Here is a 22,548-nt window from a genome sequence, read left to right on the forward strand (position 1 = left end):
TTGGAGCAGGATGAAAAGCAAAAACTGTAATCTAGTAGTCTCCTGTATTATTTTACTGTGTATTTTAAGTAAATTCAGTTGTGTCCCGTTGGCTGTGGCCAATGCATACAGACCCCATAGTCATGGCATTTCCCTCTCTGGTGACTGTTTCTACTCAGATATACCTCTGCTTTGCTGGTGGTACTACAATGTTGATCTGCTGTGACATTTAATCTGATTTATGTTACTTAGGCATTTGCTATAACCCATGATACCAAAGTGTATTTATTTCTTCTGATGTCTACAGGGAACATGTATAATCCATTGTTATTGCTATGCGAGATATTTGCTGTAATAGCTGAAAACCTCTGTGTGTGACCGGTGTTCCTGCAGATGTCTTTTTTTAATGAAGCCAGAAGAATTTCTCATTTAGAATTAATTAGTTACATTTGGAGCAGAAATCCCAGGGAGCATTAGATGTGTAACTTCATACTGACATCAGGAATTTCTTGTGTTAATTCTTCCCATAATGATGTGAAGATTAACTCCTTAGTGGGCCATTGCTTCTTCTAGCCAGTCTATCAGAGAGAAAATTTGTTTGAAGGAGTCAGAGGAAGAGACACAAGAGCTTACGTGGGAGGGGAGAACTGTGTGCCGTTAGCAGGTCCTCCCATCTGGCTCCAGAGCACATCCTAGCAAAGCTCTGGAAAGTGCCTATGAACAGAGCAAAGGGTACTGAGGGACAAGTTAGAGAGAAAAAAAGAGTCCAAAACCTCCAAAGCAGCCATTTTGACAGGTACCTGCAACAGGTTTTAGCTCTGCTTGTAATGATTATAAATTCTCTGCAGTTCACTGGCAGAATTCTTTTGGTGAAATACTGATGTTACATTGAGTGGTTTCATGTTCTGGAGGGATCAAAGGTAGAGCTGAATATTTCTTCAGTTGTACCTTTGGCAGGTCAAGCTACTAGTCTAGCTGGCATCCCCAGAGGCTTGTATGAATACGGAGCAGGCTGTCTCATTGAACATAGTGATCCCAGTGAGCACAAACACCAGATCTCCATAACCATCAGCTCTCTATAACCATCAGCTCTCCACCACCACATGGAGGTACCTCTCCTGCACATTTCCAGGAGATGTGGAGACGTTGCACCTCAAGCAGGTCAGTGAGAGGAGGAGGGAATGCCTGGCAGGGTGTGGCACCAGGGGCTGATGGCTGGAGGAGATGGCCACCTTGCAGAGAGGTGGGGAGAGCTTCCATCCAGCAGAAGTTCTTGGTCCTACCTCAGGCTGGACGTTGTCCTCTTCTGCCACCTGGGTGAGATCTCTACCTCTGCTGGATGGCAGTGCTGACTCTTCCTTTGGTACTAGTGAAGGACTTGTTCTAAGGATCTGTTTTTAAAGGAGAACAATTTAGTTTTGCAGAGGTAAATTCTGTCCTATTTTAAAAATATCAATATTCTCTACTATGGTTTTATCCCCATCTCTCAGTATAGACTTAGCTTTTCTGTCTTTTTTTTTTTGCATACTGGGTTTATATTTTTTTGTTTGTTTTGTTGTTTGATGGGCAGGTTTTTTGTTTTTACATGAATATTAAAAAATAAAAAGTCTTTAATACCAAAATCACTGTTTTCACTTGTTGTTTCCTTGTCATGAAAAGCAGCTACCAACTTCCTGCTCAGCTAAACTCACCCCAGCTTTGGGTTTTGCAGGTTCTTGGGAGCAATATAGACAACTATGTGTAGTTGAGGGGAAAAAATGAAAGGTGAGGCTTTTTTATTTCCTTTGTAAGATATACTTAGTTATATGCTGAGAGGAAATATGAGAAAAGCAGATGAATAAGCATCAGGGGTCCCCACTGCACTGACGCAATGAAATCAGAGGTCCTTGCTAGGACTCTGGGCATGCTGAGGAGCACAGTCCTTGCAAGCACATGGCTCTTTTTGGGTTTGAGGCCACTTTGGTCAGGCCAGCATCTGCCCAACTTTCAAGGTAGCAGTTAAACACTTCTAAATACTTCACTGCTCTTAGGAGGGCAGAAAAATGACTGGTATGCTCTCAGTCCTGCCAGCCCCCACTGGAAAGGGGCTGAAAAGAACAGGAATGTTTAATTTAGATAGGAAACACATTAAGTGGGGGTTAGGTAAAAGTACACAGGGTAATGAAAAATACAGAAAAATGCCCAGAAAAATTTGAAATACAAGTTTCCAAGTGCATTAGAACAAAATAAGGTGCACGCATAAAATCATAAGGAAGCGCCTTTCAAAGTTACATTTTATTTTTATGAAACACAAATACTCTGACAAACTCACTGAGCCAGATATCTCTTGGTTTGACTCTGATGTGTGCCAGTGTGTGGATTCCTAATCTTCCAAAATCAGTTTTCATTTCCTTACCTCAGCTGAAAACTTGCAGTATGGAAAATTTTAATGCAGCGAAATTTACTGGAAAAAAAAAAATCTCATTCTGAAGCAGAGAGTCATTCATTTATGTGCCTGTTTGTGGTGTAATAACACCTGATATTACAGCTGCTCCCCTCTGTTTCTGGCCATAATGGACCTTTATCTCGTGGTGGGCACCATGGTGAGTGATGAACATTGTGCATCAGGGGCATGGCAGCATGGAGAGAACCAGCACCTGCGGCCACAGAGCTGTGGTTCCTGCTGTAGAAAGCACACGGTGTTTCCCTGTCTTGAGACGTGGACCCAAATATCCCCTTTTCAGCTGAACCGATCTGTCTCCTGAAAGTCCTGCGGCTGAAACCACTTGCTTAGGGAAAGCTCTAGGTATTTACTGAGAGCAAATTTCCCATTTCCAGGCTTTCCTCTGCAGCCCCACAGGTTAAAAAAATGAGGATACCCTAATTATTTCTGGGATTTTGAGAAAAAAATGAGATCCAAGCCCCTCCCAGGATGTCCCATCATTGCCTTGGTGGCAGATCATCGTGTCCCAGTGCTCTTATATCCCAAGGACATGAACACTGTGCCACATCCACAGTCCGTGGTGCTGAGTGCCAGCCGCAGGGGAAGGGGTGATGCCTGGGGAGCACCCTGGGAGCCACCCACCCAAAACAGAGCCTCTGCACGCCACGCTGTGCCGGGTTCCCCAGCACTGCAGGGAGGCACTTTACCCTCTAAAAGGTGTGAATTTAGGCTCTGAAACTCAGTGTAACTGTTCGAAGGAGCACACTCAGCTCTCACCCGGTCACCCTGCAGGCAGAAACTTGCGGAGGGTAGGGTGTCGTACCAAGGCATGCAGAGCAAAGCCTCACCATCTTGCCCGACTGCTGTTTGGGAGGAGCAGTTAAATATTTGCTGGGCTGAACTGAGCTTGCTGGTTTGACCTATTGCACAGCAACAAGGAGGTTTGTGCCTCTACTCAGCGTCTTTGGCTGAGTAAAGCCTGGAAATAACTAGAACGCAGATACTGCAGATCTCTTGGCCCCATAAATAAATCCAGTGTTTCCTCCTGCCATTTTTACTGTGAGAGAGGGAAGACACCCCCCACCCTCCCCTGATTATTTTGCCTTTATTGACAATAAACTGCAGGGAAAAGGATGCATTTGGTAGGACCTGCAGAGCTGAGGGAGATGAGTCAAGGAAATTGTGACTGGTGATGTGTGTGGGTGCACATGTGCCTGCACTCAAACATGGTTTTGTTTCCATAAATTTGACCGCCCTCTAAAAATGCATATCCCGTTTCAGAGGAGCTAATTAAATATAGGCTTGTCTAATAAAGCAAACGCTGAAAAGGCTGTGTGTATTATCTGCCAGAAGAGCTCTATATAGTTTCTTTCTGAGCTTCTGCAACATTTATAAGTATGTGAGAGCACGGCGGATTTGCATGGACTCTGACCAAGCGAAGCAAAGACGCATATCTGAAGCTACAAATTGGACTATGAGATAAGAACTCTCCTGAAATCTATATGCAATTAAAAGCCCAATCTTCCTTCCTATAGTGACAAGGTTATTGCTTTTATATAGCTGAACAGAGATGAATGAGTCTACGGATTAATAGCACTAAGATTTATGACACTGTGCTTGCCCCAAATATTATGGGAGAATAGCTCTCTGGGTGAGATATTCCAGTTGAATACATTTGATAGGATTTTTCTTTTCCTTTATTTTTTTCAGCTTGGTACTATTTGCGACTGTTGTGCTGCATTCAGAGATTGTTAGTGTTGTGGTTTAAATATCTACTAATTGTCCCATGCATATTCATGCTTTATGAAAGTATTACCAATAACTGGAGCCCCACAAAGACAAAAGTCATTGAGAAAAACTCAAAATATATTATTTTGAAGAGCATGAGACTCCAATGGGATTAAAATCTTGGCAAGGGCCTGACCACTGATTTCAGTGTAGCTGGGCTGCTTTGCCCCTGTGGGAAGGGGGTCCTGCCTATGGCCATTTGGTGTCCTAAATGGTATGGCTGTTACAGTACCTGCAAGCTGGAAGCTGGTTGTGCAGGCATCCGCTGGGGTGGTGTTTGTGAAAACCAACCCTTTAATTTGTCATAGTAGTACAAAGGTCCCCTTTTCACAGAGAATCCCAGATTTGCATGGTTTCTCCTTCATTAAATTGGCTAGTTCTTTATATTGTTGCCTCTGAACTCGTTTTAGTCTTCCCAGAGACTCCAGATGGGAGAAAGCCAAAGGAGTCACTTCTGGCTGACAGGAGAAACAAGGTGTCAACAATTAGTGCAGACCATGGAAAACCCTCCAAGACAAGGTTGAAAAATTAGGTGGAAAATAAAAGCCCTTGGGAAATTTCAGGGTAGCAGTTTGGGTATGGGGGGATGGGGTTACAGGCCTGGGTGGGGGACGTAGGTCAGAGCATAGGGGTGAGGACTGGGCTGCTTGCACTGAAGGAAAGGTAAAACCATGCCCAGGAAAAGGCATGGATGCTGGACAGGCCCTGCTCCTCCACATCACGTCATGATGCTAGGGTTGCATCTTCCATCATTTCACAAAACTTAAGGGGTTTTCTTAGCTTTTTAGGAAAAGCCTCGGGGTGTTAGGCAGCATGGACAGGCACATATGCTTCACATCATGGCCTGAATCTGCTCCACCACTCTGTTCACTGCTTGGCAGTGCACAGCCACAGCATGCTGGTGGGCAGGATTTGACCTGAGGAGCTGGTCCGGAGGCTTGAGAGGGAAGAGATGTGGTGTCAGGCTCTGAGAAGTGCTGGCAGCATGAGGCAAGATGCCTGGGGTTTGCATGGGTCATCTCTGCCTGAAGTAGCCTCCCCACTGCTTTTGCTCCTAACAAAGTCACATTGTCTCATGGCGCTGCAGCATCGCATCTTTACAGGGCGAGGAAAACGAATCTGACAAGAGGGAATGGCCTCAAGCTGCGCCAGGACAGGGTCAGGCTGGCTCTGAGGCAGTATTTCTTTGCAGAAGGGGTTGTTGGGCGTTGGAATGGGCTGCCCAGGGCAGGGGGGGAGTCCCCATCCCTGGAGGGGTTGGAGAGTCGGGCTGACCCAGCACTGAGGGATCTAGTGGGGTTGGGAACGGTCAGGGTGAGGGTCATGGTTGGACTGGAGGAGCTTCAAGGTCTACAACCACGATGATTCTGTGATTCTGTGAATTTTGGAGGTGGCTCTTGTTCTATTGTTGTTCTTCTGTAGGAGAAGCTGAATTTGTTTCCTTAATGCAGACACAAATCTTTGTGCAAAGGAAATATCAGGACACCTGTCTGCCTACTTAACCTCAGCTGTGAGCAAGAGATCCTGCTTGCAGTTCTGATTTTCTTTTCCACTGTGTGCTTTCTTCTGGCTTTGTTTTGTTTTGCATTCCCCTGGCTGCAATAATCTGCTTGCACTGGGACCATTCTTGCTCCTCTCAGTGCCAATGCACGCAGGACTCGTGCCACATACCCAGCAATGTGGCCCAATTTGGTGTCATCAAAAAAAGGACAGTACTCTAAAAAGAGGTAAACAAGCAGTTGCTTTATCTGAGGAAAGAGTTCATACAACAACATGAAAAAAAAACGAGTAAAATTTCTTTTTTGGACAAGATACACTGATGGAGCTGTTATCGTTGGAGTCACTTCTCCCCCTCCTCTTCTCTTCTCTGGAGACAGAGCCCATCACCTGTGATAACCCAAGGTGAATCTTCATGGCTCTTCCATGCCGACCACGCATCCTCTGCTGTGTGTCTCAGCACGCAGGGAACAACTTCCCATGGAACATGCTGGCTCAAAATGTACAGTCTGAAATAAAAATGCTCTTTCTGTATCTGTATTTATTTATTTGTCAGAGTATAAGCGTTACCTTTCTCTTAGGCTGTCAGCTATTTTTGGAGTTTCCTAAACTTAGGGGAAGTTTTTCCCTCACCTTTCTGACACCATCTGGACTTGGAGCTCACTGCAAAGCTCAGTGCTTGAAAGCCCCTCAGGCAGAACAGCTGCTGGGAAAACGAATGTAAGTGATTCTTGCACTTGTCATCAGGTGAATATGCGCAGGAGCAGCCAGAGCAGCCAGACCTGGACCTGGCAGGGTTTGGTCAGCAGCTGGCAGAATGGGTGTGATTCAGATTTTAGTGCCAGGCAAGGCACCTGCCTTGGCACAGAGCTTGCCACGTAGTCAACATGAAACAGTTTCTGCTTTCTGCCCTGTTTGCTCTTTTGAGCAGAAAATTATTTCCCCATTGGTTTTGGACCATGCCAGCACCAGAGCCCAGCCCAGGGCTGCTGTAAGGTAGACAGCGAGGGCAGAGGTGTGTGAGCCAGGACAGGTTTCCTATCACCCCTCTCCCAAAAGCAAATGCTCACTGCTACCTCCACCTGTAGTTTTTACAGGTAAAAAGCTCATTTCTTTTTCCTGGTTACCAATACCAGTGCTCTGAAAGGGGTGAAAAGATCCCTTCTTTATTTAATTTATTAAAAGAGCATTTGTTATGATCAACACTCACCAAAAAGAACAACAGTTGTTAAACAGCATGAAGTAACACATCCGGCAATAGCACTGTAAGCTATGAATAACTCAAGCCAGATATCCTTAAACTTGAATGATTAAAATGTAAAAAATCCTTTTCAAGGTATGCAGCTATAGAGCCACACCATGGGGTGGGTATAAGCATGCAGGTGAATGTGCATATATCAGAGGACATGGGGATTTGCAAGATATGAGGGGTTTTCTGCAGGTTTGTGAACAGTTATCTGAAAGGCACTTTTGCTCTTCAGTGAAATTAAATTAATTCATCTTGTTCTGCTCAGCCCTGCTTGGGCTTTCTGCTCCCTAGCATTAAAACCCACATGTAAATTTTAGAAATAAGGAATTGTAGAAGTCTGAACCAGTGATGGAGTGGTTGGAAAAAACCCCTGAAATTAAGAACTGACAGGTTTTCCTGTTGCATTTTCTAAAATTTCATGCTTTTAAGGGATCAAGATCATAAATGCACTGCTGCAAATGTACAAAATACAGAGAGAATTAGGAAAGTGAACTTAATTTACACAGATAAGCAGTATCTGCAGAGTCAGGCTTATGTGGTCATGTTTACAGTGCAAAAAATCATTCTTTGGGCTGGAGTTTCCACTGATTCAAGGAGGAAAGGAGGGAGACAGAAGCTGTGGTCTGCTACTTTGTCCAAGTGCATTCAGACCAGGTTCCTCCTGGAGCAGAAAATGAGACCTTTTCCATTACCCTCGGGAGCACCGGCAAAGAGATGCAACAAGAAGGAAAGCTGCTTTCTCTCCTCCGTGACTTTGTTTTCTGGACTTCTTAAAGAATAAAAAAGCCACACACAAGTGCCAGACTGTGTCTGGTACAGAGCTGGACCCAGCCTGTGGGATGCAAAGTCCAGGGAGCGCTGCTGGGGCTCCAAAAGCTCATGGTACCATCGGACATTGTGTTATTGCTCACGTGCATGATGAAGGGAGAGCAGAAATCACTTCTTTTCAGACCATGAGCATTTATCCTCGGTGGTGCAGTTCACAGCGGCTGGCCAGGGAGGACCCAACACCCTTGTGCTGTCTGGGAGAGCCCCAATATTGGGATCTTCCCCAAAAGAGGGGCAGCCAGAGCCCGGGAGCAGCCCTGGGAAGGCTGCAGAGCGGTTGCTGCCCGTTTCTGGTCTTGTGGCACCATCCAGTGGCTGCTGGCAGAGGACTGTCACTTCCCAATCACCAACACGTGTGTCCTCGCAGCTCAGCTCCCCAGGGCTCTGGGGACCGAGGTGGTCCCCTCAGCATCAGTGGTGGCTCGGCCAGGTCCTGCAGGGAGGAGGTCTCCAGGTCACTGTTGTCACCTGCAAACTGGGGAGGAGCACAGAGAAGGGGAAGGGGAGGGACAGGGACAGACCCACAACCCACATTTGCACCCTGTTCCCCCCACTACAAATCAACAGGGACTCCTCCATCAGGGAGATGCAAAAATTAGAGCAAAGAGGACCAAATGCAGTTGCATCAGGACACCACCCAAGAGACCCCTTTTCTATTTCCCTGGCTTGCAAGTTGTCCCATAAACCTTATGCTTCACATTTTAATTTTTTTTTTACTCTGCCGGATGAAGGCCTAGAATTTCATTGTCATTGAATCAAGAAAAAAAAAAATCTTCCCCGTATTTATACTGGGCCTTCCTTGGGTAATTTTTTTTTTTTTTCTAAAAAAGCAATTTGATTCTGACACTGCCACCATTTTAATTACAGCAGCTCTCTCCCATAAATTGAAGTTATGTTTAAGTCCCATTTCAGTAATTTAATAATTTTGCCATTGCATCACTCCAATTATCTCTGGATTTGTTCCAGAGACCTTTTCTGATTTTGATTCTCTGGTGCTTATTGTTTTGTTCTCAACTGCATGAATACTGATTTTTTTTGCCCCCAAGGAGGGTGCATGGACAAACATTAGGGGAATGACAGATGTCTGCAGCTGGATGAAGCTGCCAAGGGCCAAGCCTCTGCTGCTGTAACTCCCTGCACACAGACTATGCCCTGTGGCAGTGCTGATGGGTAGGAATGAGGAGAGGGTATGACATGGCGCTTTTTTTTAAATGGAAATTATGTCAGAAAACATCCCTGTGGCCATTTGCACAAGATACCTGGATTTTCTTGGTAGGTTGGCTGGTTTGGGGTGATGCTGAGCTCACAGCTGGGAAGAGTTTCGGCCTGCCAGGCTGTCTCTGTGTCATTGCATCCAGGCGTCTCTCCAAGAGCCTCACCATCGTGGATGTGGCTGTCCCTGTGCAGGGCAGATCAGGTTGAACAGGGAGCCCCAAGGCACGGTGATGTCACAGCTGGGTGAGAAGGGAGGGGACCACCAGCCACCCCACGGAGAGTTGGCTTCTAAATAGCTTAAACTCACTAGTGCTGGCTGGACCCAATGCCAACAGAGCTGTTTCAGAAAGCAAATGTTTTGTGTGTAGAATAAACCACGGGGATTTCCCTCCCCGAGCAAACATTGGGTGGGCAATGTTCTGGTGCATGCAAGGATGCTGGAGGAAACCTCCATCTGCACACACAGCCCAAGTCAGCAGTGGGTGACCAGCACCAGAAGCTATTTTTTGGCATGGCAGACATCACAGTCATGTGCAAGGAGTACTTTTTGCTGTCTGCAGTTAATGCATAGGTGAGAGGTGGCTCCCACTGTCCCCCAACTTTCTGACGGGCTATGGGTCAGTCCCCATACCATCCTCTGACACACGGTTCACACTGGGTTTTACAGTTAAAACAAGCTTTCCTCCTTGTGTCTGACAGCCCTCTGGGTCCTGTAGGCAGTCTGGTTTCCCCCTGCACAAAGGCAGGGCTGCAGGATTTATTGTACTCTAGGAAATTTCCCGGGTAGCATCAGGCACACAAGTTGCCAATGAATAAAGCCACCAGTGCCCCATTGCCCCATCTGGGGATGGGAGATGGCGGGGTAAGACTCAGCCCACCTCAGCCCCAGGAAGAAGGTGACACAGAGGCAGTGACAGTGCTAGCTGACTGTCCCCACCACTGCGCTGACCCACAGCAGTTGCTACATGAACAGGTGGTACCTGAACCAGCCGTTTCCTCCAGTGAGTCCAGGTCTGGCCTGTTGGAGTCGGTCTCTTCCCCCAGCACCACTGCGGGGAGTGCTGGCTCTTGCTTAGGACTGAGCCTCACCAGGGCCAGGGTGGGCTGCTTCCCTCCCAGCATCACTTCTGAGCTGGTGCACAGAGAGGTGGGTCAGGCGTGGGGTTGCTCTTGTGTCCCCCTTCCCCACTCCTGAGGCAGATGCAGGGAAGCCCTGTGGTGCTCTGGGCTGTGCCCTATCCCAGAGCAGAGCAGCCCATGGAGAAGCCTGCGTTCCCCATGGACAGATCTATCACATCCACTGACTGCAAACACCTCGCTGCTAACATCGCCAACAAATACTCACATTCATACCTTGCCTGATATTGCTTTGCTTAAGTTTAAAACCTAGATCTGGCTTTCTCTTGCTCCTGGAGCAAAAAAGGCACTCCTTTTCCTCACCTGCTCTTGGTCACAGGTAAGCTCCTCTTCCTCTCTTCTGCCACCTCACACCCTCTCTACATTGTTTCTTCTCTTCGCAGTCTGCACAGTTTCTCCAAGCTTTTATTTTACATCTTTAATACTTTTGCTCCAAAACCCCAAGAGAACTCCATCTCCTTGCAGAACCTCTGCAAGGGGAAGAAGGAGCCAGACACCAGTGGGAAATGCCCCATATTTGTCTCCAGCACCACATGGTGGGTACAAGCCCTCAGGTCGGTCTTTGCTGAGTTATTTGAGTCAGCCCATACAGGCAGGGACAAGACAACCCAGGAAATTCCTTTTCCAAAACAAACCCCTCTGGGGTGCCACATCACCCACAACCAATTGCTGTTTCCACAGGTGCTGGTGGCAGCACTCAGCATACTCAGGGCCAGGTTGTTGCTGAGGGTCCTGGGCACTGTCCGCCTGCCTGGAGACTGAAAGGAGATGATGGGACTCACTTCTGCCATGGGACAAGTCCTTGGTGGGGACTGATGGCTTTGGAGGTCCGCAGGGTGCCCCAGGGAGTCCTCGTGGTGCTGTGGGTGGAGCGGGATCTGCTCCGAGGAGCAGGCTGCGGGATCACCGAGGCTTCAGGCTCTACTGCAGCTGGCATTGCCATGGGTTGTGACCCATGAAGGGACCTGGGGTTCTTTGGGCTTTGAGCTGGAAGGCAGTATTGAGAGCAAAGACAATTACCACCCACCCACCTCCTGGTAGCTGGGGAAGCCACGCAGCCCAGCTGACATGGGATTGTGTAGATAAAGGGGGAAAGGGATTTGAAAGCACTGCCAACCCTGTATTTAACTCTGCTGGGGCTTTTGGGGACAGCTGATGTTTTTCCTGAATATGTCAGGCCAACCCACGTAAGGTCAATATGCAGAGAGAAATCTCAGAGACTTGCATCACCCTAAATGCCCTTTCCTGCTCTTCTCTGTCTTGTTGCCCCAGTGGTAAGGGGACAGCATCCTGTGGCCATCAGTGGGTGGCCACAGGTCCCCATGGTCAGTAGCTAGAGAGGACAGGAGGTCACTTCACCTGGAATAATGGAGAGCTGTCGAGGCAAAGCACTGCTGGGCTTCTTGCATCGCCTTACTTTCCCCATGACTGCTTGGACCAACTCATCCCTCAGATGGAGGAGACCAGGAAATTTCTCAGCCTTTTGTTGCTGCTGAAGCCTGACCAGAGCCTGGAGGCTTTTGTAGGTCCGAGTGGAGATCCCCTTCACAACCTAAAGCAGAGGGCAGCTGAGGAGCCTGACATTGTCCTGACAGCACTGGCTGGGAAAACAAGTGCTTGGCAGCACTACCCGTATCTCGAGAGCATCCTGCAAGCTCAAAGCCCTGCTCAAAGCCCAAGGAAGCTCTCACCAGCCCTGACACCCATCATTTCCCCAGTATGATGTTTCCCATGCAAACAGCCCACACCTGCAAAGCCGTCATCTGATTTGGTAAATGACTGCTGAAGGGTAAATATCAGGTATTTTTGGCAATATCTAGGCTACAGGTTAAGTGCAGGATTTTCTCTTGGGAGGTATTTACATCTCGAGGAAGTTTTGCAACCACGAATGTCCTGTGCTTGTAAAGATATAAAAGAAGTGAAGGTGAGTGTATGCCTGTGGGTCTGGACTTGGGTACCTCTGCTGCTTTTGACACCACCTTAGTGTTCGTGAATAACATGCTGGGGAAAGGGGGGACATGCCAGGGCTCCAGTCTATGTGAAATGAAGACACAAGGGCTCCTCAGGAAACAATCACGTGAGAAGTCATTCAGTCACTGCTTTCCCTCTGTGCCTTCGGACCCGAAACAGAAATGCTGCCATGCTCAGAAATGTGGTTCCCTGGAGCAATGTGGGTCCCCAGCACCTGTGTCAGCTGCCTGCCTGCTCACTGCCCTTGCACCAGCTCTGCAAGGTGCTAGGTGGTGGTGTTACATTGCCCAGAGCTCAGGAAGACTTGCAGGAAGTACTATTTAATATGCTTGGCATGTAAAGGACTTGGACAGTGAAAGTCCCCTTGAAATTCCCATGACAGGGGCTTCTGTGCCCTCAAACACCCTCCTTCCCTAGAAGAGAGGGAGCCCTGAGTAATTTAGCATATGAAAGGCTGCTTGTGAGAAAGATTTGCTGGAGAGATTCTAATGACCATCCTCAGAGATGGGAGTATAGCAGTTTATTCCCTGTGCTGCTGTGCAATTCTGCCTCCACCTTCCCATTTGCCTCTCAGGATGTGATTGCTCCAGGTGGGGATTTTTTTACTGCCTGTTAGTGTTTCGGTTGCCACCCCCCAAAAAAACAGACAGTTCAGAGCAGTCTTTGTGTCCCTGCACTGGCTTGGGGCTGGCATTGCAGATGCTGGCACTGAAAGGACAGACTTACCCTCCTGACCCCCATACTCTCCAGCTTTTCTTCCAGCACTTCCTCCAGGATGGGGCGAAACTGCTTCAGGAGGTCTGGGTTTCTCCGCAGAGCTTCCAGCAGCCTCTGCTTCCCACTCAGCGTGGCCTCCTTCCTGTCTGGAGTAGAGGTGGGTGCTGGTACCAGTGCAGCGACATACGGGCTGTGCCCTGGGAGGGGCTGGTGGGACCATTCTCCTCTCTGAGGACATGGGTCTGATCAGTCCCAGAGCAAGCAACTGGTTGCTCTCAGCAACTACATCTCTCTGTGAAGGGGCAACTTCCACCTCTAATTTGATCAATTCCTTCCCACAAAAATTACTTTGCAAAATCCCACCCACAGCCCAGGAGCTGCCTGGAGCAGCTTTCTCTGGTAACGTGTTGGCAGCAGGGCTGGTCATGGTGCTGTTGTACTCTTCACAGCTGAGAGGGGACCAATGAGCCCACCACCTCATCACCACCAGCTTTGCCCAGCACCCCCTCGTCCTCACTGAACAACACCCCAAGCCAAACACCAGCTTCATCCTGCTGTTTTGGGGATCAGGACGGTCACAACTCTGGCACCCACCTGATGACTCTTCATCAGCCACCGCTTTAGTCACCTCCTGGGTCACTGCAGGGCAGAAAGGAGCCTGTGAGGGTCAAAGAGAAGCCAAGGCCCCAGTACAGAAACAAGCACTGATCATCACCTGGTTTTCCTATATGGAAAGTATGGACACACCTGTCCCTTTGGGGATCCGAGGCTGTCCCAGGTCTGGCACCAGCCCTTAGAGAACATCCCTGAGGGAAACCCTGAGGTGCTCGCCTGCCAAGGCCACCAACTGGAGGATGTCAGGGGGTAAACATCTACTCCTCAGGACTGAGGTCAACGATGTACCCCTTGGGCATTTGCTAATAGCCATCCCTGCTTTATGGCCTTTTTTTTTGTTTTCTGAGCAGCAGCACCTGGCTGGGTCTGTGACTGCGCCACAGAAAAGTCTCCTTCCTTTCCTTGGCACTTGATTATAGAAAACCCAGACTATAAAGAAGAAACCAAAGCATGCCTCAGCTCCTTATTTTTATGCAAATAACCACTGGCATCACTTTGGAGAAGGCAAGGTCATCCATTTGCTGTGAGTGCTTGACTGAAATCCCATTACTTTGGGGAATGGCTACAACTCAAAACCCACCCAAGGGACACATTAGTCTTGTGCCAGCGACCAGAACTGGTCGCTGTTGTTGCATCAGATAGTCAAGGTACTGGAAGGTGTCCACTCCATGGCTTCATGTGAGAGGACGTACAGCCAGCTCCCTGGAGAGGCTTTTCCTGAAGAGGCTTTTTCATGGCACTCTTTTGTAGGGGGATGCAGAGAAGACGTTTTGCTCTGAAGGGCTGTTAGCTATGAAAAATTTATCTAGACTCGAATTGATTCACTTTAAAAATGCAGTCATTACCTTCAGGTTTGCTTGCAGAGACCAGATTGATCTGTAATGAAACAGACAAGGCATCATTCAAAGATCATTTCTTTGTCTCTAATTTTTGGTAATTTTTCCTCTCTCTGCAGAGTATTATTATTAAATGCATTCAAAAAAGGAGCAGAAAATAGCAAGAGCCTTAAGTGGACACATACACTCCCCAAGTGTGTAAGCAGACCATACTTGCAAGGGGCCATCTTAGGGGCTTTCCTTTCCATAATAAGATCACTAGCACATCAGATGCCATCCTGTTATACCTCATGTGCTATTCATGGATCTCATAACAAGTAAAAGATGATCCAAACTGCAATGCAAAGTGTTGCTCTGATGATTTACATCTTAGTGGGCATGGTTTGTGCTGATGGTATTTATGTAATGCTTTGTGTTTAATGAGTGTAAAAAAGAGCCAAAAGCACTACAGAATGGGCTTGAAATTAGGCTTAGTCTTAACTCAGCAAATATTTTAATGATGCTTAAACCCTCTTAATGAACCAAGGCCCCTTTTTTTATTTCACTTGCCGCTTTCTCCTGCGACTTTAAGACCCTGGGCTGCTCCCCGAGATGGGTGCTGAGGGCATCCATCTGCTGATGGACATGGTCCAAAAATGCCCACTGGTCCTGGGATAGGGTGACATGGAGTGTCTTGTTCTCTTTCTTCGACAGAAAGGGGCAAAAAAGGAACAAGAAGACTTGAACACTGTAAAAATGGATTTGGAGTCACCTCTTCCCTTCACCATCAAGGGCAGCTCTCTGGACTTCCATTCATTATTGAGATGTCCTCCAAAGGGCAGATCTGGCCTTGCAGGAGATGTACAGCCAGCTTCAAAGTTTGCTGGTGGCAAGCTTGTGTCTTCTCATCAGCCATGATAAGACACAGCTTTGGTTGCTGCATTTCCTTTATTCTTTCTGTAATAACATAATAACTACACTCTCTTGCCCTGGGCTTTGAAGTCCAGTCAAGGCTCATTTAAAGTGTGTAGTCCTGCTCTTTCTGCCTACCACTTGCCAGACTGATCTGCAGAGAGGGCATCCTCGGTTCTTCTGAAGAGACCTAACATCTCTGGGTTTTGAATCATAAAGGAAACAAGGCCTTTTTCTGAATGAAGTGCCTGGGAGCTGCCAAGGACATCTAGCACCTACCTGAAGCTCCTGTGTGTGGTTCTTCCTCCACAGGTCCTTCAGTGCCTGCCTCCATTCTGCCCTCTGTCAAATGAAACACAGACATTTCCCTCCCTGGGTTGTAAATTGGGGTTTTTTCGTGGGTATGGGCACCCAATTGCATCCATGCTCAGTGAAATTCAACTTCCCTTTGGGTCCCAAAAGAAAGTCGGCACCGTAATGGCAGTGTCGTTCCCAACTCACTTCCATGCTCAGAGGTACCATGCACAGTAAAGCATTCTTCAGATGCTTTTAGTTGTGGAGGAGGTTGATGCATGGGTAAATAAATTCCCTTTGCTTATTTAAATGCTTTTCTATATGGTGACCATCTGCAGTGCTCTGGTGAAGACAGGTTTCCCTGCAGTAAGCAGGGCTGACCTGGGACTGTGACATGCCCTCTGCAGCCCCCCAGGTCCCATTTCTGGACTGGTACTGTCAGTGCTCTACACCAGCAGCAGCCCATTGATACCTGAACCTGAGCTGAGACCAGACAAACATAAATCAGGTGCATCCAGAGGTGTGTGGGTCAATCTCCACCCAAACGCACGTCCTGGGATGCACAGTAGGGGTAAGGACATGGGTACCGCAATGCTCACCTGCACTGACACCGTCTCCTGCTTGCCCCGCAGCTCTGCCCGGACTGGTGCCCACCTCTGTGCCTCCTCGGTGTCATCGTCCTGCAGGGTCCCCAGGTTGGACTCCGCCACCTCGCTGGCCTGAAGCTCCTGCAGTTTCTGGAGTGGGGAGAGAAGGAGCTGTGTGTTCCTCAGGAGGTTCCACTTTCCTCCCGGGGAGCCTAACCTTGTCCAGTCACTGCTTCTGACCCCCAAAAGTGGCCTCTTTGGGCTGTGAACCTGTGATGCCACTTGGTCCATCTCCTTGGACATCTCCTTGCCTGCCTTGAGGAGCATATGGGATACTTGCTCACCCTCTCCACGGCACTGCTCCTGCTGGCCAGGTCCTTGAACGCTGTGAGGAAGAGCTGCCTCAGGCCATCTATCTCTTCATGCAGCTTTGTCCTCTCCTCTTTCCACCTTTCCAAATCTCTCCTACCCTCCTCTTCTCGCTGGCGAGCTCTCTCCATTTCCTAAAGAGAGTGGAAAAATTGGGACTGGAGACATCTTGGCTGCAGAGCAGAAGCACCAAGGGCTGGAGCTTCTGTCCTGGTGCCATGGGGATGAGTGCTAACGCTCTCTTCCCACCATCACTGCTCAGAGCCTGTGGGCACACCATGGGGTGGCTGAGGCAGCACAGCCTCCTGGGCAAGCACACTTACACAGTCCTTATTTCCATGTGACATTTCCCATGGGAATTTTTGGAGGCAAATTTTCTGAAGAAATAAACACAAGTCCCACCATAAAATATTTTTCAGCACCTTTTTCACCTGTGCTTTAAAAACACCCCATGTTTCATGGCTTCTTCTCCCCATTTTTTCCAAACAGGCAGTGGTGCCCTCGCACCATACCTGCTCCCTGCGCATCTTCTCTGCTTCCCTCTCCACTTCCAGCTGCTGCTGCGTCTCCTGCAGTTTCACCTTCAGCTCCTCCACCTCGTGCTCCATTTGCTGCACCTGCTTTGTCTTCTGCCTCTCTGCAAATCTCAGGGGAACAGAGGTGCTGTAAGCAAGAGTAGTGATCTGACAGCTCCTACTAGTATTTTGCTTTGGGTGGGGTGCAGAATCCTACTAAAGCATCAAGCAAAACCACTCTAGGTTTCAGGGTGGAGAAGTAAGTAGCTGAGCTGCAGGAAAAACCATGATAAATGTGGCCTCTGATATTTTTAAAAATTATTTTTAATTTTTGTGAACTTGGAGGGATTAGCAGCTCCTGGAGCAGTGTGACTCTGCACAGGGCTTGCTCTCTCCAGCAGCCAAAGTGCCCTGCTTGGACATTTCAGGCTGCACAGGGAAAGGTGCCTCTGGAGCAAAGCTCAACCTGTTGCATTGCATCAGCCCTGGGCTGGGGTTTCAACCTTCCAGCAAACAGCAAAAGCTTTGATCTGCCAAGTTCAAGAGTTGGGTGCAAGGGAAGCTGTAACGAGGCTCCGCAGCTCTCACGCAGCACGCTACACCTGCAGCTTTCAAAGTGTTTTGCAAAGGAGCATCATTTCTTTCCCAAAGAAGGGGCATGGGGAAGGTGAATCCCTCTTCCACACTAGCAAAAGACGCTCCAAAACTCCTCAGTGTAGATCCATCCCCATAGTCACATGGAATATTTAGGTGAAGAAGATCCTTAGGGAAACTGAGGCACAGAGATGAGCTGTAAATGCACATGCAGTCGCGACTGTATGTCCTACCTATGCTTGAGGGAAAGGCAGCAAGCAGAAAGAATTCAGTCAATATTCACAGAAATGGAGAAGAACAAGGAATTTATAAGCAGTTGTCTTTAACCTCTTATGGTCACTCTGGTTTGAAGCATCTACATCCAGTGGGGGAAAACCTGCCTGGGAAAGTGAAGGGAGAAATTGTCCCAGTGCTCACCTGCCTCGGTGACCTCTGCGTGCCGGCGCTGCATGTGGGCTTGCAGGAAGGAGTCGTTCATGAAGGCTTTATCACAGAGGTGGCACTGGAGAGGGTGCAAAAGTCAGCAGAGGAACCAGCATGTGTAGAAAGGGGCACTCCCCACGTCCCCTGCCTGGCAGACAAAGCTTTGCTGCTTTAAAGCAAAAAGGGAGACATCAAGAGATGTGGCTGTCATGTTGAAGATACATAGGCAAAGGGTATTAGGAGTTTCTTCTGTCTGAAGCCAAAGAAAAAACCTTTCAGGGGTCGGGAGAAGGCAGAAGCCAAGATGACGTAGGGATACTCTTGGTGAAAAAAAAATTACGGCTTTCCCCAGCAATAAGGTGCCCAAAGCAGCAATGAGCTTATAACAGGGTCCTGTTCTGGGTCTGGAGGAAGGGATAACTGCACTTGTGGGGATGACTAGGCTACATGCACCTGAATCACCTGGTTTGGGTGGCTTTTACTCTCCAGGAGTAAGTCAGCAGGTTGATTCAGTGATGGAGAAACAGCAGACAAAAAGGCACAGCCAGTAGGCTTCCTCTGAATGGGTGGGAAAATCTTGGAGGCCTTGAAAAGCAAAATAAGCACCAAATTCAGGAGCATCCAGAAATCTTTCACTGGTCTGGAGGATGTTTAAAGTCTCCCTGGCATGAAGTGTCCCCGCAGAACACAGGCATCCTGTGAGACCTCCCCAGCCAGCCCTCTACAGACCCTCTGTCTCTCTCACACTCTGTGCAGCTCTGACTACCTGTAGTTAGCACAAAAAAGGGAGCTTCCCTAGGAAGGGTTTTGCATCTCCATGGAGGTGATGAACCAGTGCCAGGGAAAGCGGCAGGGCTTGCCAGCACCTTTTCCGGGGCCAAGGTGTAACCACAGCAAGGCTACAATGGCAGGGTGCTGCAGCAAAGAGCATCCTGCACGGGGATGTGCTTTGCACCTCTTACACCTTTCCACCACGCACCTTGCAGTAGGTGTGGGGGCCAGCTTGCAGGAGGAGCTGCTGCATGGCAATCAGCTTCTTCCACCTCCTGTTCTCCTCCTGCACCCCCCGGAGCTGCACCTCCTGCTCTGCCGCCTGCTGCTGGGTGTACGCCAGCTCGGCGTGGGCAGCTTGCAGGCGCCGGGCGTGCGTGGCCAGGCTGGTCCCCAGCCGCTCCTGGCAGTGCAGCAGGTACTCGATGCTCAGCTGGGCCATCCTCAGCACCTTCAGCAGGACCGGGTCTGCTGGCTGCCCGCAGTGGGGGCACCGCTCCCCATCGAGGTCACAGAAGGTGACACCGGTGATGTGCTCCTGGAGCGCGGCCACGTCCACCTCCCGGGCCACCCGCTCCACATCGATGGCACTGAAGCGACGCCAGTCCACGCTGACCCGGCGGGTCTGGAAGTGGAAGGGGGGGATGTCCACTGGGATGGTGAGTCCTGGGAATGCCCCTGGCATCGCTGCAGCCCCAGGCACAGGCTGGTGCAGTGAGCCTGCAGAAAAGTGCTGGAAGGCAAAAGGGATGCGTCAGGGCTGACCCCACAGCCATCCTCTGGCTCAGCTGCAGCCCCCAACAGCCTGCACACGCCACGGGCACAGGGGAGCGGATCAGAGCTTATCTTACATGGCAGCAAATAAAAACCCCTTCCTTTCCCCTTCCCATCCAGAACTGCTAGCTACTGCTTTGCCAAATTCTGCAAAAAGAAAAATTCTGCCAGTTTATTCACCATCTGCTTTTGGTAAGGGAGACTTCTAAAAGTGTCGCATTGGAACGCTTTGCAATAACCCATTCTGAATGAACTTGTAAATCCCTCCTGAGTGTACCTGTTTTAGGGAAACAGAATTAGCCTGTTTTGAAAACAATACACAGTAAACACTGGACATGTTTTAATAGAATAGTGTGCTGCCTTCCGTGGTGCCCTGCTCTGAGCTAAACCTCGAGCACTTCCAAAAGTGGTGTTTGCTTTTTTTCCTAGCTGTATCCTGAACAATAATTAAACATAGTTTAAATACATAGTTTTAAATCTATGAAATAGACCTATGTTATTCTTAGTCTCCAGCTAGGGATTTACTGCTGCCCCACGTTATAATTTCTCCTCTTCTACACCCACTCACCACCTTTAAGATACTTCATTTTTAAAAAAACGCTCTTTGCTGAAAGGTCACTTACCATATTTTTGGATGCAGATTGGGCTCCCCCCCAGGCTGGGCGCCCTGGGACACAGAGCAGATCAGCCAGAGCAGTGTTGGTGTGTTGCTGGGTGTGCTGTGTACAGTGGTAACACGAGTGACAGCCAGCCCGCTGCCCCGCACACGCCTGTGCCTCCTGCAGAGCCTGCAGCTCCTTCTGTGCTCCCGAGATGAGGACAAGCGGGGTCAGGCAACTCAGGGAGATGCTGAATAACTGTGTGCATGGTGCAAGAAAGCAAAGCTTTCCTAGGCTTTCCTCCACTGACTCAGAGGAACAGGGGGCAGTGGTTATCACTGCCTGTTTGCAGCAGAAGAGTGTCCAAATCAGGGTTTTTTCTCTAATTTCTGTCCTCAAAAAGCTCCAAAGCTCCCACTTGCATTTCTCCAGGGCAAGGCCCTACCAGACACACAGGGTGATGGTGGCGTGGGCAGAGCAAGGGCAAGGGGCTGCTGGGCTGCGCCAGCTCTGCATGCAGGGGTTTTCCAACTGAGAGCCTAGCAAAGACACTTCTCATGGTGCCTGCATGTGTTGGGGGATAAAATGATCCTGTCCTCATCTTTTTTTGATGCTGGAGCAATCACAGGGTTTCCCAGGGATTATTGGGCGTTGCACAGGGTGGAGCTGGTTAATGCAGCCGGTCGGGTCTGCAAGCCTGTGGGCATTTTCTAGCCCATGGGACTGTTTTTCTACCCCTATCCCCTACCTTCACTGCCAGGGTTGCTTCATCTGCATGGTGCTTCTTGTCTCCTTGGAAGGATGGTTTGCTCTCAGTCCAGTTCAGCAGCATTTGGACCCACTGCCAACTCTGCAGTCTCCTCCTGGTCTCAGAGACAGAGGGTCTGCTCCTCCCCTGCTAATAACTGCCCTGTGTAAGTCCCTAAACATCTCTGCCTCTCTCTGGTCTGCTTAAAACATCATCAGGCACCTAAATACCTTTTTTGCCTGTAGTTCCATCTCTCACCAGGGCCTCTCTGTGTTGCATTTAAATACTAGGGGTCCACAACTGCTTTGAAGCAGTCTGGATCAACCTAGGTGGCTCTTTTAAGCACTTTTTAGCTCTACACCAGTTTTACCTGACCCTCCTTTCTTTCTCACCCTTTTCTGTCTTATTCCACTGCCTCAGTACATCAGGAAACAGGAAAACCTTGAGTCAGGGCTGCAGCTAACCTAGGAGGAGGTCACACACTGCCACAGACAAGGCATGAAAGCCTCTGGGAATGGCTGTGGATCAGTGTGACATTGTAGTTAAGCAGTTTCCCTCTAGGGTTTGCTAATTTTTTATCTTTTTTGGTGCCTATCAGATCAGCAAGCCCCTTGCCTTCCAGGCTTGTATGGCCAGCAATGATCATTACTGTTGTTACTGCTCTGATATATATATATATATACATATATATATATACTGTTAGCAGCACTGTAATGCCAAACAACCCAGTTCATTGCATCAAGCAAAGCACATATATACAGATGCATACATATATATATACACGTATGTGTATATACAGGTGTAAATACAGCCCTGACTCATAGTTGCATGTTACGTAGACCTGCTGGGTAATGGTGCGTGGTCCCTGCAGGTGAGCTTTTGTTGTATGGAATAACCACTCCTAAAGAGGAGGGGTTTGGAGGGACCACTAATTAAAATCCCCTATCTACTGCCTACCCCAGGGGGTAGGCTGTGTGTACAACCTGGTTAATATTAACAAGGTTTTCACGCACCAAAGCCAGCCATATCTCACCCGGCCGTCAATGCTGCCCTGTGATTGCCCCATCGCCTGCTTCAGGAGTGCCTGTGGGTGTTGGAGCCTGCTGGGTTTTCCCCTCCATTTCTTACAAAATGCTATATATAAGTCTCCAGTTGTGCAGCCATAGCTTCAGTGGGATATTGGTACAGTAAAACCACCGCAATAGGTAACCTGGAAACCTCTGAAGATTTATTTCTTCTCTTCCGTTCTTACTTGCATTTGCCTAGGATGGGTCCTCAACTGGTGTAAAGCAGTAAAAGTATTTTGACTTCCATGTTGCAATGCAATAGGAGCTGATGTGATGGAGCTGCTGGCAAAAGCCATCTTTATCACCCAGAAGGGAAATGTTGGTATTCCTTCATCAGGACTGAGATTTTTCCCACTGGGTGATGAGGACATCAGTCTTAAGAGGTGCAGGTCTGTCACAGAGGTAGCAGTTAGTACCACCCAGCAGAGCCTAGAGCTGAAGGTGGTCACTGGCACCATTTCCACTCCACTGCACAAAAAACAACTCCACTGAAGTGCTGGTAGAGCTGCTTTCAGAAAGCGTGATGGGCTTTCATTTCCCAGGCTGGCAGACAGTGTCCCAGCTCACAGTTGCTGGGTCAGGCTGTTGCATGGTCCTTTTCCCGGCAATCCTCAGCCTTTGGCAGGGAAATCTTTCTTTGCTTCCTCCTACCCCACCGCCAC

The 22,548-nt window shown here is 48.7% G+C and overlaps 1 protein-coding gene across 1 annotated transcript; it reads right to left on the minus strand.

Annotated features, from left to right (window-relative positions):
• Positions 1-7,303: 7,303 nt before the first annotated feature.
• DZIP1L (DAZ interacting zinc finger protein 1 like) lies at positions 7,304-19,383 on the minus strand. Its single transcript, XM_074912140.1, has 14 exons — positions 18,907-19,383; positions 17,922-18,006; positions 16,908-17,032; positions 16,371-16,529; positions 16,039-16,176; positions 14,804-14,938; positions 14,264-14,294; positions 13,398-13,442; positions 12,813-12,949; positions 11,475-11,667; positions 10,898-11,102; positions 9,959-10,110; positions 9,023-9,162; positions 7,304-8,238 (listed from the first exon to the last, which is right to left on the minus strand). Exons 1-14 carry the CDS (start codon positions 19,381-19,383, stop codon positions 8,107-8,109), a joined length of 2,154 nt encoding a protein of 717 aa, XP_074768241.1. The 3' UTR covers positions 7,304-8,106.
• Between the last annotated feature and the right edge of the window lie 3,165 nt (positions 19,384-22,548).

This window comes from Athene noctua, chromosome 8, assembly GCF_965140245.1.
Source record: "Athene noctua chromosome 8, bAthNoc1.hap1.1, whole genome shotgun sequence".
Taxonomy (NCBI): Eukaryota; Metazoa; Chordata; class Aves; order Strigiformes; family Strigidae; genus Athene; species Athene noctua.

What these genes read in the sequence shown, in the direction of transcription:
- DZIP1L (XM_074912140.1), bottom strand. Translation starts at nt 19,383, where the DNA reads ATGCCAGGGGCATTCCCAGGACTCACCATCCCAGTGGACATCCCCCCC. An exon ending in AGGAGACGGTGTCAGTGCAG is followed by an intron (nt 14,939 to 16,038) that starts GTGAGCATTGCG and finishes TTTCTGTCGAAG; the next exon opens with AAAGAGAACAAGACACTCCA. An exon ending in CTCTGCAAGCAAACCTGAAG is followed by an intron (nt 13,443 to 14,263) that starts GTAATGACTGCA and finishes TCTGCCCTGCAG; the next exon opens with TGACCCAGGAGGTGACTAAA.